At 37.5% G+C, this 24,452-nt stretch overlaps 1 protein-coding gene across 1 annotated transcript in view; it reads left to right on the top strand.

Moving 5' to 3' along the window:
- The window catches only part of BZW2 (basic leucine zipper and W2 domains 2), a 104,496-nt gene extending 80,434 nt beyond the window's left edge, over positions 1 to 24,062 (top strand). The window contains exons 7-12 of the mRNA XM_006832243.1: positions 2,292 to 2,401; positions 5,621 to 5,791; positions 7,832 to 7,978; positions 9,549 to 9,687; positions 22,696 to 22,818; positions 23,602 to 24,062. Coding sequence (XP_006832306.1) covers positions 2,292 to 2,401; positions 5,621 to 5,791; positions 7,832 to 7,978; positions 9,549 to 9,687; positions 22,696 to 22,818; positions 23,602 to 23,630 — 719 coding nt within the window. The 3' untranslated portion in view covers positions 23,631 to 24,062. The remainder of the gene's footprint in view (positions 1 to 2,291; positions 2,402 to 5,620; positions 5,792 to 7,831; positions 7,979 to 9,548; positions 9,688 to 22,695; positions 22,819 to 23,601) is intronic.
- The last annotated feature ends 390 nt before the right edge of the window (positions 24,063 to 24,452 follow it).

Raw genomic sequence — 24,452 nt, 5'->3', positions numbered from 1 at the left:
AACGTATGTTTATTATGTTGTTGTTGTCAGGTGCCATCGAGTCGGAACTGACTCATAGTGACCCCATGCACAGCAGAATGAAACAATGTCTGATCCTTGGCCAACCTCACTACCGCCGCCACACTTGAGTCCGTCAATGCTGCCACCTGGACAATTATAGTCATAGTTTTTGTTTTGTTTTTAACCCAATTCCTCTAATAATTCAAGTGAAAAAAAAAATTCAGACAAAATTGGTGTCTGTGTGAATGATGTATCAGTTAAGGGCTTTTCTCTACCAGTAACTGAAAATCCTGACTCACTTAGCTTGCATAATAATAAACAGATTTCAGGATGTATCTTATTAGTTCTCTAGTGCTGCTGAACAGAAATACCATAAGTAGATGGATTTAGCAAACACAATTTTAATATCTCAGCTTTGGAGGGAAGCTGTGAGGATTCAGAATGTCAGGTATAGGGAATAGCTTTCTCTGGCCTTCATCTTGGAGAAAGATCCTTGTCTCTTCGGAGCTTACGCTCCTGCATGATGTGGCTTGGCATTTCTCTCCCCCATCTCTGCTTGCTAGCTTGTATTTAATCTCTTTTATATTTCATGAGAAATTGACTCAAGATGGGCCCACACTAATCCTGCCTCAGTAACATAAGAAACACAACCCATTTCCAAATGGGATTATAGTCATAGGCATAGTGGTTAGGATTTACAACACATATTTTGGGCAGTGTATCGTTCAATCCATAATACAGGAGAAGCAGTAATATCATTTAAGACCTGTTTCGCCCCATCCCGCTTTTACTCATTAATATTCATTGCATCAACTTCATCAAAGGATGGCTCCCCTAGTCATTATAAGATGTCTTCTAGTACTGTTATAGTATCCCATGTTTGGATCACATGGGAGAGCACTTCTCAACATCAGATAATGTATCTTTCCTTCAGCTGATTGGCTGACATAGGCCGCATGAACAACTTTCACCCAGTGCCAGTTGCCAGAGAAATACCATGCACCTAAGCTGAGATCATTGAGAAGGAGGGGATGCCATGATTTACTTAGACTCATCAGTCCCTTGACTAAACAAAGCAGGAATCCTTTTAGGAGGGAGGAGAGAATAGAGAAGCAGTAGTTAAGTGTCCTGTCATGACAATTCGAACCCACACAGAGGTGCTTCAGAAGACAGACCTGAAAATGTGTTGGCAAAACTTCACAGACTTGAAAACCCCATGGAACTCAGTTCTGCTGTGCACACATGGGGTCGCCTTGAGTTGGAATTGACTCAGTGACAACTGATTTGGTGTTTTGGTAGGCCACCAACAACAGTAAAGCCTTCAAATGAGAAAAATCTGTTTAATATTTCAACTATACCTTAACTTATATTAATTAAATCAACATTAATATGTTTCGTGTTTACAGAAGAACCATCTGATTATTTGTGTTTGGAAATAACCCATAATCTAAATATGGATATATGATTGAACATTTTCTTGACTAGCATAGGTACCTCAGTAACCTCTTTAAAAGGAACTAAACTTGAAATCCGTAACACAGGGAAGCAGTAATATCATTTATGACTCATGTTTTCCCCAACCCAGTTTTCTCCATCACTTCACTGAATCAACTTCATCCAAGGGTGGTTCCCCTAGTCATTGTAAGATGTCTGTTGGTACATTTATAACATGTGCTACCTCTTTGGGTCCAATGGAAGAATATTCTCAATCAGATAATTTAAATTTTTTATAGCTTAACTCAGGAATCTTTTATATGTTCTTTTTTTTCAAAAAGTAAAACTGTAAAGTAAATGATGCATGTTCATCTACAACTGTAATTATCTCTCCCATTATTTTTGTTCTTTTACTGGAATCACTTATCAGTAATTTCTTGGGCATATGTGGACCTGTCAGTTTTGAAATTCCTTAGGGTCTATATTATAAACATGAAATATTGCTCCACACACAACGGGGTGAAATACTGTAAAAGAATGAACTTTGACTCTATCTCTGACCAAAGTAAGAAAAACAAACACAAACATTATTATCCCAGATTTGCATAAACAGGAAGTTCAACTTTGGAAAATATTTCAGTTTTTCAATGACAATTTATCTTTTGAAAAAAGAAAATAATTGATTTCTCTGAAAGATTTCAATGTACTAGCCATTCTTCCTTTGTACTAAGTCAACTCTTAACTATTTTAGGAAACAGTTTGAAATGTTGCCTTAGGCCTCATCTCCTCACAGGTGTTTTTGCTTATCAAACGAATGAAACTCTCTCTCTCTCTCTTTTTTTTTTTACTTCAAACAGGCATTGCGGCCTCATTTGCTGTCAAGCTTTTTAAAGCATGGATGGCAGAAAAAGATGCCAACTCTGTTACCTCTTCTTTGAGAAAAGCCAACATAGATAAAAGGCTGCTTGTAAGTGTTGCTTGGTGTAAGGGCTGTGTGCTTACTGCTTTTGTCATGGCTTGGCAATACCTGCTACACAACTCTTGACCAAAATATCCAGATGTGTGCTGAATTAGAAGAGTATTCCTTTTGTTTCTGTGTAATTGACTGATAGAAATTCATTGTTTTAATACTTGGTGTGTAAAGTAATACAGTGATAAAGAATCATAGGAAATATGGGACTGGTCAATTGTAGGAACAGGTAATGAATTAAATAAAATATGTAATATAATTAAAGGGGAGAAAGTGTAATGGAAACAAAGTAGGGAAGAGCTCAAGAGTATCAGTCTTGGGTACCGTTTTCATTGGGATGGGAAGGCCTCTCTGAAAGGTGATATTTGTGTCAAAACTTGTAGAAAGTGAGAGAATGAGCCATGTCCGTATCTGGAGGAAGCATGTTCCAGGCAAAGGAACAGCAAATGCATAGGCCTTGAGGTAGGCACATGCATGGCAGTGTGGGTACAATGGACAGTAATGGAGAGTGGGTGAGAGAAAGTTAGTAAAGTAGCAGAACCATATAGTTGAAGGACTGTAGATTTTATTCTGGGTGAATAAAATGGGAAATTTTGAAGGATTCTCTGCAGAGTGTCCATAATGTGATTTTGGGTTTTAACAGGATCACTCAGCTGTTGGCATTAGGAATAGTCTATGGAGCGATGACAAAAAGGAGAGACGGTAACCTAGGGAAGAAATGATGGAGGTTCCTAGCAGGGTAGGGCTTTTCTAACAAATGTAAACTATTCTGCCAAGTCAGAGAATGGTAAGATGTTTTCAACTGACTCCACCTCTGTTTAATCTTCATAATTTTCAATATATGACATATCATCCATAAACCACAAGTAGTACAAGTATGTAGGATTATGAGCCCTGGTGGCACAAAGGTTAAGCACGTCATTGCTAACTGAAAGGTTAGTGGTTTGAACCCACCAGAGTCTTCGTGAGAGAAAAGACCTTGTGATCTTCTCCCATTAAGATTGGTGGTGGTGGTTATGTGCCGTGGAGTCAGTTCTAACTCATAGCGATCCTGTACAGAGTTTCCGAGGCTGTAAATCTTTATGGGAGCAGAAAGCCTCATCTTTCTCCCACGGAACAGCTGGTAGTTTCGAACTGCTAACCTTGTGGTTTGCAGCCCGATTCGTAACCACTACTCTACCGGAGCTTCCATTAAGATTACAGACTAAGAAACCTTATGGGGCAGCTCTACTCTGTCTTATAGGGTCACTCTGAATCAGATTTGCCTCAACAGCATACAACAATAATAAATTAAGTGACATTTTTCTCTGAACATAACTTTACATCAAACTTTACAGTCACTATCTTCCTAAATAGAATGTTGAGGACCATCATTGTGTAGTGGAATAATTGTTGATTTTGGAGCCTTTAAAATTTCTGTCTGCATAAATTGTGTCAAGTTGCGTAACTTTGTTGAGACTTAGTTTATCATCTAGAAAAATGCTTACTTTGCATGGTTATTATAAGGAAAATGCTCAGAACATTTTGGTTCACAGAAGACAATGAATGAAATTAAATTATTTCTGTGGCCCACAGATTTGAAAGATTCCTTATATCTCAAATGTCTGTGTCAGAAATTCTGTCTGTTATGAAACGTTTGCTTTAACAAGAACGTGTGCTTAATAGCTGCTCCAACCAAATTTGTTTTGACGTTTTGAAATTGGTGACTCAATCAGGGAAGTTATGGGCTGAGATATATAAAGTATTACAATGTGGGTCCTCTGATTATGTCCCTGTGGCTGGTTGGCTATGTGCCATGAAGTCAGTTCTGACTCTTAGTGACCCTGTATAGAGTTTCCAAGGCTATAAATCTTTACGAGAGCCTCACCTTTCTCCAGTGGAGTGCCTGGTGGACTTGAACTGCTGACCTCGCAGTTAGCAGCCCAGTGCATAACCCAGTATACCACAGGGCTCCCTATATCCCTAAGCATGATGGCAAAACCTTTACATATTCTATCAAGATTCATTGGTGCTACCCAACCATTGGTCATCTACATGCAAATCTAACAAATATAAAAGTATGGGTCTATTTTTTAGACAACAGCAGTCTAAAAAATGTGAGAACTATGAAAGTTGCTTCATTTTTTAGTTGAGTTTTGAATTCACTCAAGATTGGAACATGACTAAGTGTTACTGAGACTCTGCCAAGCTGTGTAGGGTGAAATGGAAATGAGGTAAAAATAACGAACAGTCATCAGGTATTGCTCTTTATCTTCCATAAGAATTCCTTATTAAAGGGTGGGCCGGATGAGTTTAGATTAGATAGCTGCAGCCACTCCTTGGAAACACTATACAGGGTTGCATGAGACGGTGCTGCACAACAGCATAAACTGAATTGAGATCCACCATCATTAACATACGTAACAAAATTCTCTTTCACTCTTGTGCTGGTATTTTTTGGATAAAAGCAATAAATAGAGGTCCTTGAGATGACAATAGTTGATTTTCCCAATCATTTCAGCATTACTAAAACTAACTTTTGTCTTTTAACTCATAATTGAGGAAAGAATGTAATTAATTATTTCATTTTGTTCCTATCAGTTACAAGAATACAATTCAAATATTTATTCAAAGTTATCTTGTTACTTGCACTTATTTAACAAATTAGTCCTGTGTTTACATATGCTATACGTGATTAAAATAAAACAAGGAAATAATAGTTCAGAGATGAATGAAGCCTAGTTTTCTATGTTGCCTAGTGTTTCCCTTCTTTCTTTGTGGTGGTGGTTGGTAAAGTTGTTCAGTTGATTCCAACTCAGCAGTACATAGCGTTTCAGAGGGACTGATGGGGTTGAACTGCCAACCTTGTGGATAGCAGTCCAGTTCTTATTCCACAATGCCACACCAGGACTCTTCTCTCTTTGTTGTTGTTGTTAAGTACCATGGAGTCGGTGGACCTTGCACAGGGTTTCTGAGGCTGTAAATCTTTACGGGAGCACAAAACCTCATCTTTAACTGTGGAACTGCTGGTAGAACTACCTAATTTTAAAGGGTACTTGGCAAATGGTGAATAAAAATTACAAAAAATGTATTCTTTTGAAAGTCTGTCCTTGTTCTTTTCTTCCAAATATGGAATATTCTGAGTCCTATTTTAGTATGAAAATGTTGCCCTTGATAAGGGCTGAAATTTATATCATTTGCTTTACAGCTGTCTCTCTTTTTTCTTTCACCTCTCAGGAACTCTTTCCAGTTAACAGACAGAGTGTGGATCATTTTGCTAAATACTTCACTGACGCAGGTCTGAAGGAGCTGTCCGACTTTCTCCGAGTCCAGCAGTCCCTGGGCACGAGGAAGGAACTCCAGAAGGAGCTCCAGGAGCGACTTTCTCAGGAATGCCCAATCAAGGAGGTGGGCAGACAACACTGCTACACACTGGGGTGGGAAGTAGCACGAGCTTTCTGCCCCTTAGGGAGACCTCCCTTTAACTGATTGCTATAAACCTTATCCGCTTGTTCCTACCATTTAAATTAGCTCAGTGGCAAAATACTGATTCCGAACCTTTCATTTTATTACACTCTAGGGTATTCCAGAAATTCATGGGTATTTTCACATAAATGACAATTTTTGCTAGGCTCCTAGGGTTATCAAAATATTTATCTGTCAAATAGATTTGCCCCTTCATGATCCAAGTACTCCATTGTATACGTTCGTCTTGTTGCAGATTATGTAACAAGCTTAAGCATTTAGCCAGTATTTGAAATCAGCACTGGGTATGTATACATATGTGGGATTTTTTTGTTTTGTTTTGTTTTTTCAATTTGAAGAGGAAAAGTTGATTAATTCTGCCTTCACATCGTGATAAAGTACCAGTTGAGCCCAGTGGCATATTTATTCCCAGCAAGGTCAGTGGTTCAAGCTCACCAGTTGCTCCTTGGAAACCCTATACAGGGTCGTTATGGGTCACAACCGACTCGACTGCACTTAACAACAACAGTAGTTGTGTATCCCATAATGTAAACAATGTATCACCTTATAGAGTTATAACAGGTATTGTGTTTTGTTTTGCTTTGGTACACATGCCTGGAGAAAACTTTCTATCAAAATGTTTTTTAAAAAGCATTTATATGGCAATCTAAAAGTTAAATGCTCAACTCCTTTCCTTTTGCTGCTCACTCACACCCTCCTCACCCTCCCTGTGCTCTAAGCCTTGCATGGTACTTACTTAATGTGGTTTAAAGCAGGAGAACTTCAGACTGAAACTATCTAGCAGTTGGGGGTGTTAAAGGAATAAATATTCCACAGTCTCATGGCATTGAAGCCAGCAAGAAGGATAAACTTCCACAAACGTGAACATTTTCCCAGTGACTGGTAGCGTAGTGGTTACGAATCAGGCTGCAAACCTTAAGGTCAGCAGTTCGAAACTACCAGCCGCTCCGCGGGAGAAAAATGAGGCTTTTTACTCCCGTAAAGATTTACACCCTCGGAAACCCTGTACAGGATTGCTATGGGTCAGAACCAACTCAACGGCACTTAACAACAACATACCATACATTGGAGTCCTGGTGTGGCTCTGTGGGTTAATGCGCCAGACTGCAAAGCTGTTTGAATTGCAAAGTCGGTGGTTCAACCTCACCAAATGCTCCTCGGAAACTCTATACGGGTCACTATGGGTCGGAACCGACTCAACAGCACTTCACAACAACAATACCATACATTATAGGTTCTAATCACTTGTTCACTTATGAGTTTCTAACATCTATATATGATCTTGTTTCAAAGGGAAAAAGCCTTCCAAACAAATTTGCTGTAAGCAACATTATTAAGTTGGGCATAGATTCCATCTGTCAGCTTTTAGGGTTAATTTGCATACTTAAATATAATTCTAAGAGAAAATAACCTGCTGGGTGTTACTTAACTGAGAGGTATCCAAAAAAAATTTGCTTTTTCACTTTACTGTTTCTTTATAAATTAAGTTTTTACTGTGACGAAGCTTGAGGACTATGAAAAGTGACAAAGCCTGAGTTATGGAAAATGGGCTTATACAGACTCAAGACATTGAAGTTCAGGAGGCAGGTAACAATTCACAACTGAGTTGCCTTCTTTGAAGCCTAAGGAAGTTGAACTGATTCAAATGGCCCCACACTGCTGGACCCAAAGGGTTTCTGCTTATAAAAGAATAGCACCTAGGAAACAAAGGTTCTTTCTTCCTGTATATTATCCAGCAGTTCCTGGACATAACTAAGCCTATTAATTTATAGACTAAAAGTAAATCTGCTTTGAGAACAAATCCTTGTGGTTTTATTCCTTCTTGCAATCTGAGAATTTGTACTTGGGAGAAACTGAACAGAATTTTTATCTCCTCCAAACCTTTTACTGACAATACAATGAGTGAGGCATGTTGCATTTGCTTATTATCACTCTCTGACCCCCTTTTTCTGTGACTATTAGGTGGTGCTCTATATCAAAGAAGAAATGAAGAGGAATGATCTTCCAGAAACAGCAGTGATTGGACTTCTTTGGACCTGTATCATGAATGCTGTTGAATGGAACAAGAAGGAGGAGCTAGTTGCTGAGCAAGCCCTCAAGCACCTGAAGGTAACAAAGACCTGTCTCAGCAGTCAGGCCAGCTGCAGCTCTAAGAATCGGACAAATGGCTTCCTACTGCAGTTCCCCCAAGGCGTAGATCAAACTTATATTCCCCAATTTTTTCTTGTCAAATTTGCCACTGCCCAAAATGTGAGAACCTCTGACATAGCTAGAGATAAGTTCTTATTTTTTTTTTAAATTTTGTTTTGTTCCATGTAACAACAGTCATCTCACTTCCTCCCTGTGGTTCTTGTTCCCATTTCATTCTCCTTTCTATCCCTTCTCAACTTTGTCCTTAAGTAAATGTTTCCCTTTTGATCTTGGATGGTTGACCATTCCATGGTGAGCATACTTTATTAGTGTTGTGGTTCCCCTATATGCCTATCTACTGCTTGGCTGAATATGAGAAAAAGTCTTTTTTTTTTCTTATTGTTAAAGTAACTCACAAATCGACATTAGAATTTGAAAAGTATCTGAGTGGCAGAAGACATCAGATGGACTATGTTCATCGTGTGTTCTTTTTGCATGGAAATATTTTTATTTTCCTAGAAATTGCCTTCTGTGTATACAGTTTTTTATATTATTATAAATGAATATTGTTATATTGTTAAGACAAGTGAAAGACTTACAGCCTTCCTTCAGAGTTTATTCTTAAATTGGGACATTACTACTGAGCAGAATATACATCAAATACAAATGAAAGATAAACAGTTCTCAGACTTTATAAGAACCGAATGGTGACTAAACTGCAGGGTAGCTTGATTAGAGAATGAGCCTAGGGAGAGATAAGTGCTGAATTAAGCAAATCTTAGAAGAAAATAGATATTCATCAATGACGGGGAGATAAACGAATTTTCAGCAAAGGAGAACAAAAGATCAAAACCATAAGGATGAAATGCCAAAATCACATTCCATAGACATTAATAAAGATCTTACCACCAATGACTTCACTCTAACTCGTTTTCACAATAACCATTAGACTGGTGGTTGATGGTGGTTGTGTGTCATCAAATGGGTTCCAACTCAGGGTGACCCCATAAATGGTTTCTGAGGCAGTAACTCTTTTACAGGAATAGAAAGCCTCATCTTTCAACTGTGGAGCTGCTGGTGGATATGAACTGCTGACCTTGTGGTTAGCAGCCCAACTCCTAATCTATTATGCCACCTTTCCAGTAGACTTTTGTTAAGTGTCATTGAGTCGATTCTGACTCATAGTGATCCTGTATAGGGTTTCCAAAGAGTGGCTGGTGAGCTTGAACTTCTGGCCTTGCATTTCAGGTTGACCTTGCAGTCCAGCACATTAACCCACAGGCCATACCAGTATTCTATTAGACTAGGAACAACAATTATCATCTTTGATAGCGTCAGAATCTCATATTTGGTCTCTTTTTTTAGTGGGTACAACAAAAGAAATCTATTAAGATGCTGGGATAAAAATAATTTATTTTTGTTAGATACAATAATGCAATAAAAAGATAATTCTGATAGTGGGTGTTTTATAAGCAAACCTCTAGATTAGTGTTATAACTCCTCCGATGCACGTAATGGTTTTTACAACCCTGCCCTACTTCTCTCCTAGCAATACGCTCCTCTACTGGCGGTGTTCAGCTCTCAAGGTCAGTCTGAGCTGATTCTCCTCCAGAAGGTCCAGGAATACTGTTACGACAACATCCATTTCATGAAAGCCTTTCAGAAGATTGTGGTTCTCTTTTATAAAGGTATTCAACCATGTTACTCTCCTTCTATGTTTCCGTGTCTTGTTGAAGCACTTTGGCAGGCAAAGCCCAGGGGGTGAGGCAGAGGGTGATATGGGGTACTCTTTATGTGTGGACTGAAAAGATGCTAATCATTGCAGATTTTAGTGAGGCAGGCATATCGCATTGAAGGGGCAGAAAGCATCATAGATACATATATGTTGTTGTTATGTGCCATGGATCAGTTCTGATTCATACGACCCTGTACAGAGTTTTTGAGGCTGTAAATCTTTACGGGAGCAGAAAGCCTCATCTTTCTCCTATGGAACAGCTGGTAGTTTCAAACTGCTGACCTTTAGGTTCCCAGCCCAATTCATAACCACTACTCTACCAGAGCTCCTTATATACATATGCAGACCTAGACCATCCTTTTTAGGCCCCATGACACTTCTCATTGATGCGACTTTCCAGAAGACTGGGGTGATTAACTGGTTAGTGTGTTTTAGGAATGGTGAAAGAATATAATTACATAAATTAATTGAGCCTGGCTTAGAATTGTAACTATAATGACCATCATAAAAATCCAATAGATATCATGAAATTGACATACTGAAATAATTGATCTTTTTACTTCATATTTAGATGTTTGGCCCAGCCATTCTCCTGTTTTGCCAAAGAAATGGCTATTTTTAGCTTTTCACATTTACTGTCTTTTCATTGTATTTATGAGGATTATGTTATCATGACAACTGACATTGCCTTCAATAGTTGAATGCTACTAGGGTTTAAACACATATCAATCTTTATACCTATAGTATATAAAACTACAGTATATAAAAAAGGATCCTGGACTAGTTTTGGGCCAGGTTTATATAATTTTATGGAGGGTAAAAGGAGCACTTACAGAAGGATATGTTTTGAACCTCTGTAAAATGCTTATTCGAGGCGATTGCATAATATCAGACAAAAACACACATAGACACTAGCTATACCTCTGAAAATTGTGACACGTGCCATCGTTTCATTTCCCTTGGATGTGTCAGTGAATAGATATTTTCAATGAGAATTTGGGTATTTGGAATGTCAATGTTTACATTATTTATTAATAGCTATTTTTTTTAATTTAATAATATTTCACATAGGTTTTTAATAGGCCTTCTAGATTCTTCAAATATATACATAATGTCCACAGGTTTGGGGGTAGAAATTTTACTTTTTCAGGTCATGAAGGTAATCAGAAACAATGTTTCTCAAATCAAATTTGTGTTAGGTTTTCTTGGAAATGGTTGTCATATACCAGTGTCCTAAACCTAGGACTCACCAGATGATACTCAAAATGAGTGATCGAAACTAAAGCTAAAGATTATATTGCCAATTTTCAGATGGTACCCAGGAGCCAAGAATGAGACTAATATGGAAAGCCAGTGGCCACAGCTGGCCCCATTTGTAAGACTGGTAGAGAAAACTGTGGGACAAGTTCCACATTTGTTTGGCAATTGTAGGTGGTCAACTTTTCCACAATAAACTAAGAGCTAAAAATATACATTTCACCTTCTTGACATTCAGTATGTATCCAAACCAGTATTTCTTAGCAAAACATTTTTTAAAGTTTTTTTTTTTTCAGACATATTTGTTTAAACCTCATCTACAGTAGCACCCAATTTCATTATTGTACTTGTTTCATAAAAGAATAAGCAAATCACTTCTTATTGGTAATGGCATCTAGATGGCACATATACTGTCATAATACTCTTTAAATTTCTCAGTTAGCCACTAATTCCAGCGTCCTTCCCCATTATACTTCCTGTAATAACTGACAAGGTAGCAAAACTAGCTGCTGTGAATAGCAGGGTCATTGATGGTGTACAGGTTCCATTGATGCTTCCAGACTGATAGACTGAGAAGAAGGGGGGGGAGGGCATTTCTGAAAACAGAACACTGTCTGATACAGTGTCAGAAGGTGAGCCCCTAATGTTGGAAGACACTCCTTTCCTCAAAAAAAATGACTCAATGGACTCAATGGAATGTGGAAATCATCGAACAATATCATTAATATCATAAGTAAAATTTTGCTGAAGATAATTTTTTTTTAAATGGTTGCAGTGGTCCATCAACAGGGAGCTGCCAAAAATTCAAGCCATTTTCAGAAGAAGACATGGAACGAGGGATGTCATTGGCTGAAACCAGAGAATACAAGAAAGATACTTATTTGTACTTTATTGCCTATGCAGAAATGTATAAAGTATGTATGTGGATCATAACATCTATGGATGATACTGCAAAGAATGGGTATTTCGGGACACTTACTTGTGCTCATGAGCAATCTGTAAATAAACCAAGAAACAGTTGTTAGAACAGAACAAGGGGATACTGAATGGTTTAAAATCAGGAAAAGTGTGTGCCAGGGTTGTGTCCTTTTATCACATTTAATCTGTATGCTGAACAGACATTCAGAGAAACTGGATTGTATGAACAAGAAAATGGCATCAGGATTGGAGAAAGACTCGTTAACAACCTGTGATGTGCAGATGACACAACTTTGCTTACTGAAAGTGAAGAGGACTTGAAGTACTTACTGATGATGATCAAAGATTGCAGCTTACAGTACAGATTGCACCTCAGTGTAAAGGAAATGAAATGTCTGACACTGGACCAATAAATGACTTCATGTTAAATCGAGAAACAATTGAAGTTCTCAAAGATTTCATTTTACTTGGATCCACAATCAACATTCATAGAAACAGCAATCAAGCAATCAAATTACATAATGAATTATGCAAATCTGCTCCAACAAAAAACCTCTTTAAAATGTTAAAGAGCAAAGTGGTCATTTTGAGGACTAAGGTGTGCCTGAACCAAGCGATGGTACTTTCAGTCACATCCTATGCATGTGAAAATTGGATAATGAATAAGAAACACCAGAGAAAAAATGATGCATTTGAATTACGGTGTTTGGGAAGAACATTGAAGGTACCATGAGCTGCCGGAAGAAGAAACAAATCTGTTTTGGAAGAAGTACAGCCAGACTGCTCCTTTGAAGTGAAAATGGTAAGACTTGGTCTTGCCGGAGGGACCAGTCCCTGGAGAAGGACATCATGCTAGGTAAAATAGAAGAAGGTCAGCAGAAAAGGGAATGACACACAATGAGATGGACTGACACAGTGGCAGCAGCAGTGGGCTTAAGGATGACAATATGAGGATGGTTCAGGACCAGGCAGCATTTTCTTCTGTCGTGCTGTGTTAGAACTGACTCAATGGCACCTAACAACATTCATTAGCCCGAATGTTAAAGAACACGGACTGGAAATAAGAAAATAGCCAGGAAGTAGGCAGCACAAAGTGAAAAGAAAATGCGTTGGCACGTCCTTTGGTCACTAATTAATTAGTTAATTAGTTTTAAATAACTAATTATTTAAATGACTTAGAACCAGTGTACAGCATAATGTAACACTGCAAAGTTAGCAAAGGCTTGCCAAGGAAACATAGGAAGGGTAAGTGTCAACATCATTTTTTTCTGGCTTAGTAAATATTCTAGATAAAACCGAAATCACTTTTTTTTTTTTTTAATGGAAGTCTAGTGTATATCACTGAAGTTTTAAAAGTAATTGGAAATTTCATGGTTTTATAAAATTATAAGTACAGTCTGTTATTTCTGAAAGAAATAATTACATGTTTGCTCTTGAGAACATGGAACCTCCATGGGACGCTTGTTCTATTCCACCATTGAGGTTGTTACTGTGTTTACCTTCTTTTTTTATACTGGTTTCTACCTTGACTATAGTTTGTCCAACAAACACCTGTGAAGTAGAAGATCTATATTTGATTTGTTTTTATAAGAAAAAGAACTTGTTCTTTTTTTTATATTTTATATCCCTAGAAAGGCTTTGAAGAGTAGTATACTTTAATGTACTTTTCTCACCTTAGTATGCCCAAGATCAACCAGAGAGCCTCTTAATGCAGATTTCCTAGGGATTCTGATTCAGCGGGTCTAGGAAGTGACCTGAGAATTTACATTTCTAACAAGCTTCCAAGTAGGTGATGCTCTGATCCTTGGTCCCAATCCACTGATCTAAAGGGTAATGAATGCCAGTAGTAAAAAAATTCTATGAATTACAGTACTATGTAAAGGTTACAGTAATATAGTTAAGATTATGTTGTTGCTGTTAATTGTCAGCGAGTCAGTTCTGACCCATAGCGACTCTGTATAGGGTTCCAAGGAGTGGCTGGTAAGCTTGTACCACCAACCTTGCAGTTCAAATGGCTTTGCAGTCTGGCGCATTAACCCACAGTGCCACACCAGTCTCATTAATTCTGTGTGTAAATAATTATTTTTTTTTAATTTCACAAATACCAGTTAGAATTTTTTTCTTTTTTACTTCTTTTACTTAATGAAGTCCAAATTGCTTTAAGGATATGTTTCCTCCTTGAAGCAATTTTTTTAAAATGAAGAATAGACATGCATAGTAGCAAAGTTTATTAGTGATTACCAGGGGCTAGGGAGAGAAAGAAATGAGAAGTTACTACTTAAGGGGTATTGATTTTCTCTTTGAAGTAATGAAGACTTTTGAAATGGATAACATTGTGCATGCAATTGGTCCCACTGAACTGCATATTAAAAATGTTTAAAATGGCAAATTTTATGTTACATAGATACTCCTCAGTTTACGATGTCCTAAGTTAACTCTGGGAGTCTTGGTGTGGCGCTGTGGGTTGATGTGTCAGACTGCAAAGCCATTTGAACTGCAAGGTTGGTGGTTCAAGCTCACCAGCTACACCTTGGAAACCCTATATATACATGGTCGCTGTGGGTCGGAATCAACTCAACGGCACTTAACAACAAGTCAGCTCTGAGTACTTTTTTTTTTTTTTTTCATTGTTATTACCATTTCTTCTCAGTATCTGTGAATACAATCTATGAACATTTGGGAGTGAATATCAGAATAACTTCTGTCAATTATTCATTACAACATTTTGTTAGTGGTTAGGTACCAATGAGTCATTTGACTTAGAACCAGTGTACAGCATAATGTAACACTGCCTAGTGCTGTACCATCTTCACAATTATTTCCATGTTTGAATCCATTGTTACAGTAACTGTAGCCATCTTATTGACAGTCTTCCTCTATTTTTCCTTGACCCTTTACTTTACCAAGCATGATGTTTTTTTCTAAGGACTGGTTCTTCCTAAAAACATGTTCAAAATATATGAGACAAAGTTTTCCCATCTTGCTTCCAAGGATCATTCTGATGGTACTTTTTCTAAGATAGATTGTTTATTCTTTTGGCAGACTATGATGTATTCAGTAATCTTTGCCAACACCATAATTCAAAGGCATCTATTCTTCTTCAGTCTCCCTTACTTATTGTCCAGTTCTCATACACATGTGAGGTGATTGAAAATACAGTGAATCAGGTCAGGGACACCTTAGTGCTGACATCTTTGCTTTTTCCCACCTTAAAGTTGTCTTTAGCAACAGATTTACCCGTTGGAAAACATCGCTTGATTTCTTGACAATTACTTCCAAGGGCTTTGATTTTTGCATCCAATTAAAATGAGAGCCTTGGCAACTTCAATATTTTTTGTTTATCATGTTGTTTGTTTATTGGTCTGGGTTGTGAGGATTTTTGGTTTCTTTATGTTGCAGTGTAATCAATATTGAAACCTATTGTCTTTGATCTTCATCTTAAGTGCTTCAAGTCCTCTTCACTTTCAACAAGCCAAGGTTGTGTCAGGTTGTTGTTGAGTTGTATATCACAGGTTGTTAGTGAGTCTTCCTCCAATCCTGATGCCGTGTTCTTCATGTAGTCCAGCATCTGTGATAATGTGCTCAGTAGACAGGTTGAATAAATACCGTGAAAGCGTATAACCCTGATGCACACCTTTCCTGATTTTAAACTACACAGCATCATCTTGTTCTTTTCTCACAACTGCCTCTTAATCTTTCTACAGGTTTTCCATGAGCACAATTGAGTGGTCTGGAATGCCCATGCTTTGCAATGTTACACATAATTTGTAATGTGATTTTTTTGTTTGTTTTGATTTGCAACAGTGTATCTACTCCCCCCCCCCCCCCCCTGGCTATATTTTGTGATTCTAAAAAATCAAATATTGATATTACTCAGACTTCTGAAATAAACAAGGAAAAATGCTCCAAACCTCAAAAAACATTAAAAAAAAAAAAAACAAAAAAAAAACACAGATGGTTTTAAGTGCAGTTTGTCATAATACAAACACATCACAAGTTGGAGACTTCTGTATATATTTTACCACAGTACGGTTATGAAAATGAGAACAAAACCATTTTTAATATCTTTCACTTACGTGTGTGACTGCACACATACACACTTTTCTCACATTTCCAGAGCTAATAGATAACATAAATTTGAGGGTGTGTCTCTGTGAAAACCATGTGGGGGCCATGTCTGAATTCCTTTACAAGTTCAAGAGAGTCAAACTAAACATCAGTTCAAGTTTGAGTTCTATGAAGCAGAGGTCAGACATGTCTCAAACCAAAACCTTCTTTAACCTGTTCTGACACTAACCATCCCTCCTAGAGCACCGTCTGCTTTACATCTGGGTTTGATAATCCATTGCAATAGCCACACATAAACTCATAACAATATTCACATTTATGGGGTTTATTAGGGAAGTGGACAGGATGCAATTCAGAATCAGAAAGGAAGCAGTTCTCCAATCAGGCATGGCTCTTGTGTGCCTTACTGCAGGCCAAGCCTACTCTTGTCTTCGGACTCTCAGCCACGTGGCTCCACAGTCTCTGCCCTGCTCAGACAAGTGTTACCAAGCTCCTTTTGTTGTTTATTGTTGTTAGGTGCCATCAAGTTGGTACTGACTCATAGCAACCTTATGCATAGCAGAACAAAACACTATAGTCAGTCTATAAATGCCAAATGTACAATCTGCAAGCCAGTCTTTTAACTGTAGGCATACAGCGTTACTCAGTCCATAGGCCTATAAGCCTGCAGCTGCCCCATGTCTCTGCCTCGACCACAATCTATCCTTTTCTAAGTAGGGATCTCACACTCCACTCATGCTCGTTCTTGATGGTTCTGGGATTGACCATTCTTGCTTCTGAAATGGCTCTCCTTTTTAACTGTTAAATTTAGGATGGCAAACCTAACTAATCCCAGCTGTAGAGTCCTAAATATCTAAGATGTTTACCTGTGCTTTATTGACTATGCAAAGGCTTTTGATTGTGTGGGTCATGACAAGCTATGGACAACATTGTAAAGTATGAGTATTCCAGAACACTTAATTGTATTCATGAGGAATCTGTACATGGACCAAGAAGCAGTTGTTCGAACAGAACATGGGAACACTGAATGTTTTAAAATTAAGAAAGGTGTGCAACAGGGTTGTTTTTCACCATACTTATTCAACCTGTATGCTGAGCAAATAATCCTAGAAGCTGGGTTATATGAAGAAAAATGTGGCATCCGAATTAGAGGAAGTCTCATTAACAACTTGAGATATGCAGATGATACAACCTGGCTTGCTGAAAGTGAAGAGGACTTAAAATACTTACTGATGAAGATCAAAGAGTACAGCCTTTAGTATGGATTCCATCTCAATGTAAAGAAAACAAAAATCCTCACCACTGGACCAATAAACAACATTCTTATCAACAAAGAAAACATTGAAGTAGTCAAGGACTTCATTCTTCTTGCATCAACTGTCAACACTCACAGAAGCAGCAGTCAAGAAATCAGACGACATACTGCATTAGGCAAATCTGCTGCACAAAACCTTTTTAAAGTGTTGAAGAGCAAAAATGCCAGCTTGAGGACTAAGGTGTGCCTGACCCAAGCCATGGTGTTTTCAATAACCTCATATGCATGTGAAAGCTGGACAGTGAATAAGGAAGACTGTAGAAGAATTGATGCTTTTAAGTTATGGTGTTGGAGGAGAATATTGGAAGTGCCATGGGCTGCCAAAAGAACCAATAGATCTGTGTTGGAAGAAGTGCAGCTAGAATGCTCTTTGGAGGCCAGGATGGCCAAATGTGGTCTGTCATACTTTTGGACATATTGTCAGGAGGGATCAGTAGCTGGAAAAGGATATCATGTTTAGTAAGGTGGAGGGTCAGAGAACAAGAGAAAGACCCCCAACGAGATGGATTGGCAAAGTGGCAGCATCAATGGGCTCAAACATGGCAACAATTGTGAGGTTGGCCCAGGATCGGGCAGTGTTTAGTTCTGTTGTGCATAGGGTCGCTGTGAGTTGCTACTGACTCGATGGCACCTAACAACAAGTCACTTAGTGGGAATTAAGAAGACGTTGGATGGAAAAGTGAGATCAAGTAAACCCCAATGTGTCACAGTCTCTTCAACAAACTTAATTATTTAAGTGAACACCACGATGGAAAGAATTTTTGCATCTTTTCTATAAGTGACAGTGCAATAAAAATGAATAACCCTTAAATATTGCTATATTAAAGCACCCTAGTGGCAATGTAAGATACGCACTGGACTTCTAACCATGGGTCAGCAGCTCAAACCACCAGTCATCTCACAGGAAAAGGCTTCTGCTCCTGTAAAGACTTACAGCCTCAGAAACCATATACAAGGCACTCTGAGTTGCAATCAATCAGATGGCAATGAGTTTGGTTGCTTAAGAATGCTTTTTAATAATAAAAGTGTCAATTAGTCATAGTGAAGATTCACTTTTTGTAATAAAATCTAAATTTTATATACACACACTTAAGGGGACTTCAAAAAAGTTCATGGAAAAATAAAATTAAGGGAATGGAATGTTTCCAGGAAATTTTTGAAGATTGCTTCTTGTATGTTTGTGTGTATTTATATGTTTCTAAGGCAGTAAGTAAAATAGGGAAGTTCATCACTAACTTTTAAACATGACGTATTTTTTCTTTTTTCTTCTAAAGACAAATGGTGTATTCTCAGGATGTAGTTCTGAAAGATAGAAATCTACCTTTATTGTTACTGGTATCTGTCATCGGTTTTCGTATAAAAACATTTTTGTTAGGTTGAATTCTGTCCCTTGTGCAAAGTGTTCTAAAGAGTTTCTTATTCATCTTCTAATAAGAGATGAGTGCCCTTCTCAGCTCATTTCCCATCATAATTAGGGCAAATTATCTTTGTCTTCTATCTTTATGTGACATTTCTAATCAAAAACACTGAATTCCCTAATTTCTAAGTGGCATAGTGTTTATACTTAAATATAAAAATTATGTAAAACTTTGCAGTTTTCAAGTCACTTTTACAATCTTGTCTCTTTGATCCTCTTGCCATCTAAAAATTTAGAATAGAACTGTACACATGAGAATTTAATTTTTAATGTCAAATTAATGAATTTTTCCATTATACATTTTCTGAATTCATACCATATGGCAAGTCTGATGTTAACTGTTGGAATTAAGATGATGAGAAAAATTGTGTCTGGTTTCCTATATTTCCAACTTTTGAAGGAAACCAAGGATTCTAGTTACTGTGTCCATGACTAAAATAAGCCTCATACAGGGATGACCAAGTGTGGCCCTCAAGTTAATGCATCAGACTGAAAATTTGGTTTGATCTGCAAGGTCAGCAGTTCACGTTCACCAGCCACTCCTTGGAAACCCTGTTTCCAACAACAACAACTGAGTTATATGCCCTTCCGCCTTTCTACGGTCTCGGAGTTGTTGTTGTTCAGTGCCCTCGAGTCAGTTCTGACCCACAGGAACCCTGTATGGGGTTTCCGAGGAGCAGCTGGTGAGCTTGAACCGCCGACCTTGCAGTTCAAATGGCTTTGCATGGGACCGCAGTATTTCACCAGAAACCTTGAAAAATTGGCCAGATAGAAGGTAGAAAAATATATTCAAATCTGAAGCCATTTTAAGTACAGTGGTAAAATGTCTTCCTTTGTTATTGTACTTGCGTTTATACTCTATGTACCGATTAGTCATTTCTGGAAGATCTGAATAAAAATATATTGCTGTCCCAGTTTTAATTAATTCCCTCTGAGTGGTATGAAATAAAAACAAAAAAACCTTATCACCTCTTCTTTATTCCTTAGGAAGTAAGAATCTCATCTCCGATGACTTTTCACTAAACTGATGTTGAGTTTTTTATTAACTTTTTGGATGCCTATGCTTTACTCCATATGTAGCCCTGTATAGTTGCTAATGTCCCTTCTTTATCAGGCAATAAATATAAATATTTCTTTCCTGATATAAGAAATACAGTTTTCTCATTAATGCATCAAATATTTATTACTGAACTGGGTTCTTAACGATAGAAAACTCAACTTTGCAAGTACATGACAATTTGTGAAATTTCCAGCAAACAGTGCCATTTGATGGGCCTTACCCAAATGTCCTTTTCTCAAGCACTGCCACTGGCAGGTATTGGAGGATTTGCCAGGCCTCTTTCCGACTATATGGGGCAATAAAATTGAGAAGTGAATTCTTCACCTTCAGAAGGAAAATGTCAAGACAAATAACATCACCACACTGCAATCTTAAGCAATTTTCCAAAGTGTTCTGTATATCATCCCTATTCCAGTAGGGTATGGAGATAAAGTAGACTTTCCCTTTCATTCTTGTCACATTTTTTTTTTTTTCAAATTCTTTTTCTTTTATAACAATAACTAGTTCAATAGTACATACATATTAATCTGTAAGCTAATATATATATATAATGTTGTTGTTAAGTGCCGTGGAGTTGGTTCCGACTCATAGTGACCCTGTACAGGGTTTCTGAGGCTATAAATCTTTACAGGAGCAGAATGCCTCATCTTTCTCCCTCGGAACCGCTGGTAGTTTCGAACTGCTGACCTTGCGGTTCACAGCCCGAATCGTAACCACTACGCTACCAGAGTCATACATATATATATATATATATATACTGAGTGTGTTGTTGTTAAGTGCTGTCAAGTCAATTCCAACCCATAGCAACACTGTATAGGGTTTCCAAGGAGCAGCTGGTGAGCTTGAACCACCGATCTTACAGTTCAAACAACTTTGCAGTCTGATGCATTAGCCCACAGCACCACGCCAGTATACATGCTCAAAACTGTCTTACTTATGTACCAAATTGCTTTATCATATTGGCAAGTTAACATAACGTTTCTCTTTTATCCTTCCTCCCTCACCTCTTTTGTGAAAGGTGGGCTTTGATAACAAGTGGGTGGTAAATGCTCTCATCATTCAGAGCAGAGTGAGGAATAAAAAGAGGAAACCTGAAAAGAGGAAGTTAAGAGTAATCCTAAAGGACTTCTGAGTACAATTATAAATAAATTATCCTGGGTCTCTTCCTTCTTTTACAAAGCTATAGGATAAGCATTGGACCACAGGTCAGTGGTTCAGACTCACCAGCAGCTCCTCAGAAACCCTATGCAGGGTCACTATGAGCTGGAACTGACTTGACAGCACTTAAAAACTACAACAACAAAAATTACAGTTAAACTATAAAAATCCTTTTATATCTTCTAAAACCAATCATGTCAATTTTGGGTCAATTCAGTCTGTTGAATTTAATCCAGGAGCCTTTTATAAGAACCAATGATTGTTGGAAATAATGGAGGCACGGTTTTTGTTATGAAAAAGATCAGAGATGTTTTGAATGACAGCACTAAATTACTTTCTCATTTTCATAAATCATCCCATGGATTCATCAGTGTTCGTAATGGATAGGGCATGCATTAGGGACTGTAACAATTTGTTGGGGTTTTTTTTTTTCAAATCTGTTTGCTATCTCATTTCCGGCTCCCGAATCCCCAAAGACAATCATTAAAAACTGGCAGACAATGTAGACATTGTATGTATGTTGTTTTCATATTCCCCTTCTTATTCACAGCATTTAAAATTTTAAATTAATAGTAATTAAGGGTATCCAAGCGTAGTGGTATGGAGTCCTGGTGTGGCACTGTGGGTTAATGCACCAGACTGCAAAGCCGTTTGAACTGCAAGATGGGCGGGTCAAGCTCACCAGTCACTCCTCGGGGTCGCTATGGGTCGGAACCGACGCGACGACACTTAACAACAACAACAACATGCGTACTGGTTACGAATCAGGCTGCGAACCTTAAGGTCGGTAGTTTGAAACTACCAGCCGTCCCGCGAGAGAAAGATGAGGCTTTCTGCTCCGGTAAAGATTTACAGCCTCGGAAACCCTGTACAGGGTCGGTATGGGTTGGAATTGACTCTACAGCACTTAACAACGACAACAATGAACAGTTGGGGAGCACAGTGGCTTCATAGGATAATCACTGGATTGGGAAAAGTTCGAGTCTGCCAGTCGCTCCTCAGGAGAAATATGGGGTTTCCTGATACAGCAAGATTTAAAAGTCTCTGAAACCCTATTCAGGGTCACTGTGCATCAGAACTGACTCTGAAGGTACTTAACAAGAATAGCTGTGGGATTTAGAGTTTGAGGTAATAGGTAGCACTTATTTGTTAAAAGCCTGTAGGAAATCGAATACCTCACATTATACTTCTGATTTAGGAGAGTATGCTATAGGATTTCCAGCCCGACTTTTGGTTGTGTGTTTATTGATCCCACCTCACATCCAGGAAGCTATCTGTATATTTAATTATTGGTTGCATTATTGCATCTGAATTATCAACTGTTTTATTTTAATTTGTCCTTTTCTCCTAAAAAAGAAAATTCCTTTAAAAGACCAGTTATTTGAGAGTTCTGTGTAATCAAGATGTGGTTGAACTTGGCAAGACACTGAGTGTTCTGACGAGCTGGGAATGCTGATTCATTTGCAGTAGTACAGTAAGAGATTGCCAAGCCTGGTTAGGACTGAGAGGCTTGTATGACATCATATTTGATGAGTTTTATCTTATCATCAATCATCACTAAAAGCACTTACTCAGCTAATCTCTAAAATGTAATACTGTGCGCCATGGAATGGCACTTGTTCCTATTTTTGGGTTTTCAGATATGGATTTATTTTATATCAGTACTTTTCACATTAAAAGATATATTTTTTTTAACTATAAAGCATGCAAGTGTCTTAAAATATAACAATTACGTATTGACTTTGAAATCTTTTATCTGAAATTTTAGCTGACGTCCTGAGTGAAGAAGCGATATTGAAATGGTACAAAGAAGCACATGTTGCCAAAGGCAAAAGTGTTTTTCTTGACCAGATGAAGAAATTTGTTGAATGGTTACAAAACGCAGAAGAAGGTATGATTCCATTTAACAATTTTAGCAGTCGTTTAGAAAATAGTTCCTTATTATACTACCTTTTTCACAGATTTTTGAGGGTCTTCTCTATCAAACATTTTGTCTTATATGAACATTTTTCCCCTTTTGAAATCAAAACAATATAATTTTCAACATGGTTAAAAAAATTTTCTTAAATTATTAACCCTCAAGAAGGACCAAGAATAAGGCCTAATCAACACGTGTAAAAGGAAAGAAAAAAGTGCATTGACATAATTACATATCTGGAATTTTATAGACTTTTATAACATCTTTTACCAGTTGACCAACACTTAAAATGGGAACGCAGTGTAGAAGCATATAATGGATAACAGTGATTCCAACCAAGAATTAAAAGTTCATTTTAGATGCTCCAAAAGAGTGTTTTATATATTTTTTAATAGTATAAGGAAGTTTCAAAAAGTTTGTTGAAAAATTCCATTATCTTTTAATCTTTTAATTCCATTTCTCCAAGAACTTTTTGAAGCCACCTCATATACATGGGCATGTTGCATTTTTAGAAAGGCACCCTTTATTTTACAGCAAAAAGGAACAAACGTTTGCTATCTACTCTCATATCTCTATCTCTTTTCTAGTAAATGGATGCCTAGGATTAAACTTTCATGTGTGTGTGTAGGTACTGGGGAAGGGTGGATGAAGGGAAAGGACATATTTTTAAATTGTTACTGGAAACTCTTTCATGAATTTTTTTTTTTTTTTTCTTTAAGCTGCCTAAGAAAAAATACTTTTCTCTCTCTCTTCTAGAGTCTGAATCAGAAGGTGAGGAGAATTAGATGCTCAACAAAGCACAATACCTAGGTTGTCACACAACACTTTCTTGATTGGGAATGCTGAACCATTTGGGAAGAGAAACTTGGCTTCTGTTTTCACAAAGGAAAAAAAAAATAGGATAGTATTCCCTTGTGCAGAGGGGGAAATTGGTTTTGTTTTTGTTTTGTTTTTAAATGGAGCCCTGAGGCATCAGATTTTATACTTGGGACTCTACCTCTCACTATCTGCTAACTTAAAGCCATTCAACAAGGAGTCAAATAGGAATCTGAGGTTAAATACTAAACAGACTCCTCTTTTTTAGCTGTGTTTTTCAGGTACTGTGTGGTGAATGCCCCACTGGTGTCTAACAGGGCCATTTTGGTAGTGTGTATCTGCTTGTGTATGTGATTTGACAAACCAGTTTTTTAAAATAAATGGCTTTTTAAAAATCTGGGTTTATATTCTCTGAGTTTTTGCTTCTTTATCCTGTATGAGTTCTTACAGAGCCAGTATTCCACCATCATTCCCTTATTCTGTCTAGAGTGTTTAATTGAAAACATGAAAATATTAATTAAAAAACAAACTTGTCCAATTAATTTGATGCATGCTGACTTTGCCAGTTAGGATACAGTAGAAATATTCTTTCTGTAAATTGAAGAAGTTAAATCTACATCTCTAATTTTTTGACAAAAACAAATTTAACAATAACATTTTTAAATCACATTCAATTTAGTATAAAACATTTGTGACATGTTTTAAACTTTAAAAAATAGCTATTAATAAATAATGTAAACATTTACATTCCAAATACAAAAGAGATTAAACAAGCAAGTTGTTGTTATGTG

The sequence above is a fragment of the Chrysochloris asiatica genome, unplaced genomic scaffold (assembly GCF_000296735.1).
Source record: "Chrysochloris asiatica unplaced genomic scaffold, ChrAsi1.0 scaffold00006, whole genome shotgun sequence".
In the NCBI taxonomy this organism is placed as follows: domain Eukaryota; kingdom Metazoa; phylum Chordata; class Mammalia; order Afrosoricida; family Chrysochloridae; genus Chrysochloris; species Chrysochloris asiatica.
This window is presented reverse-complemented; position numbering and strand designations above follow the sequence as displayed.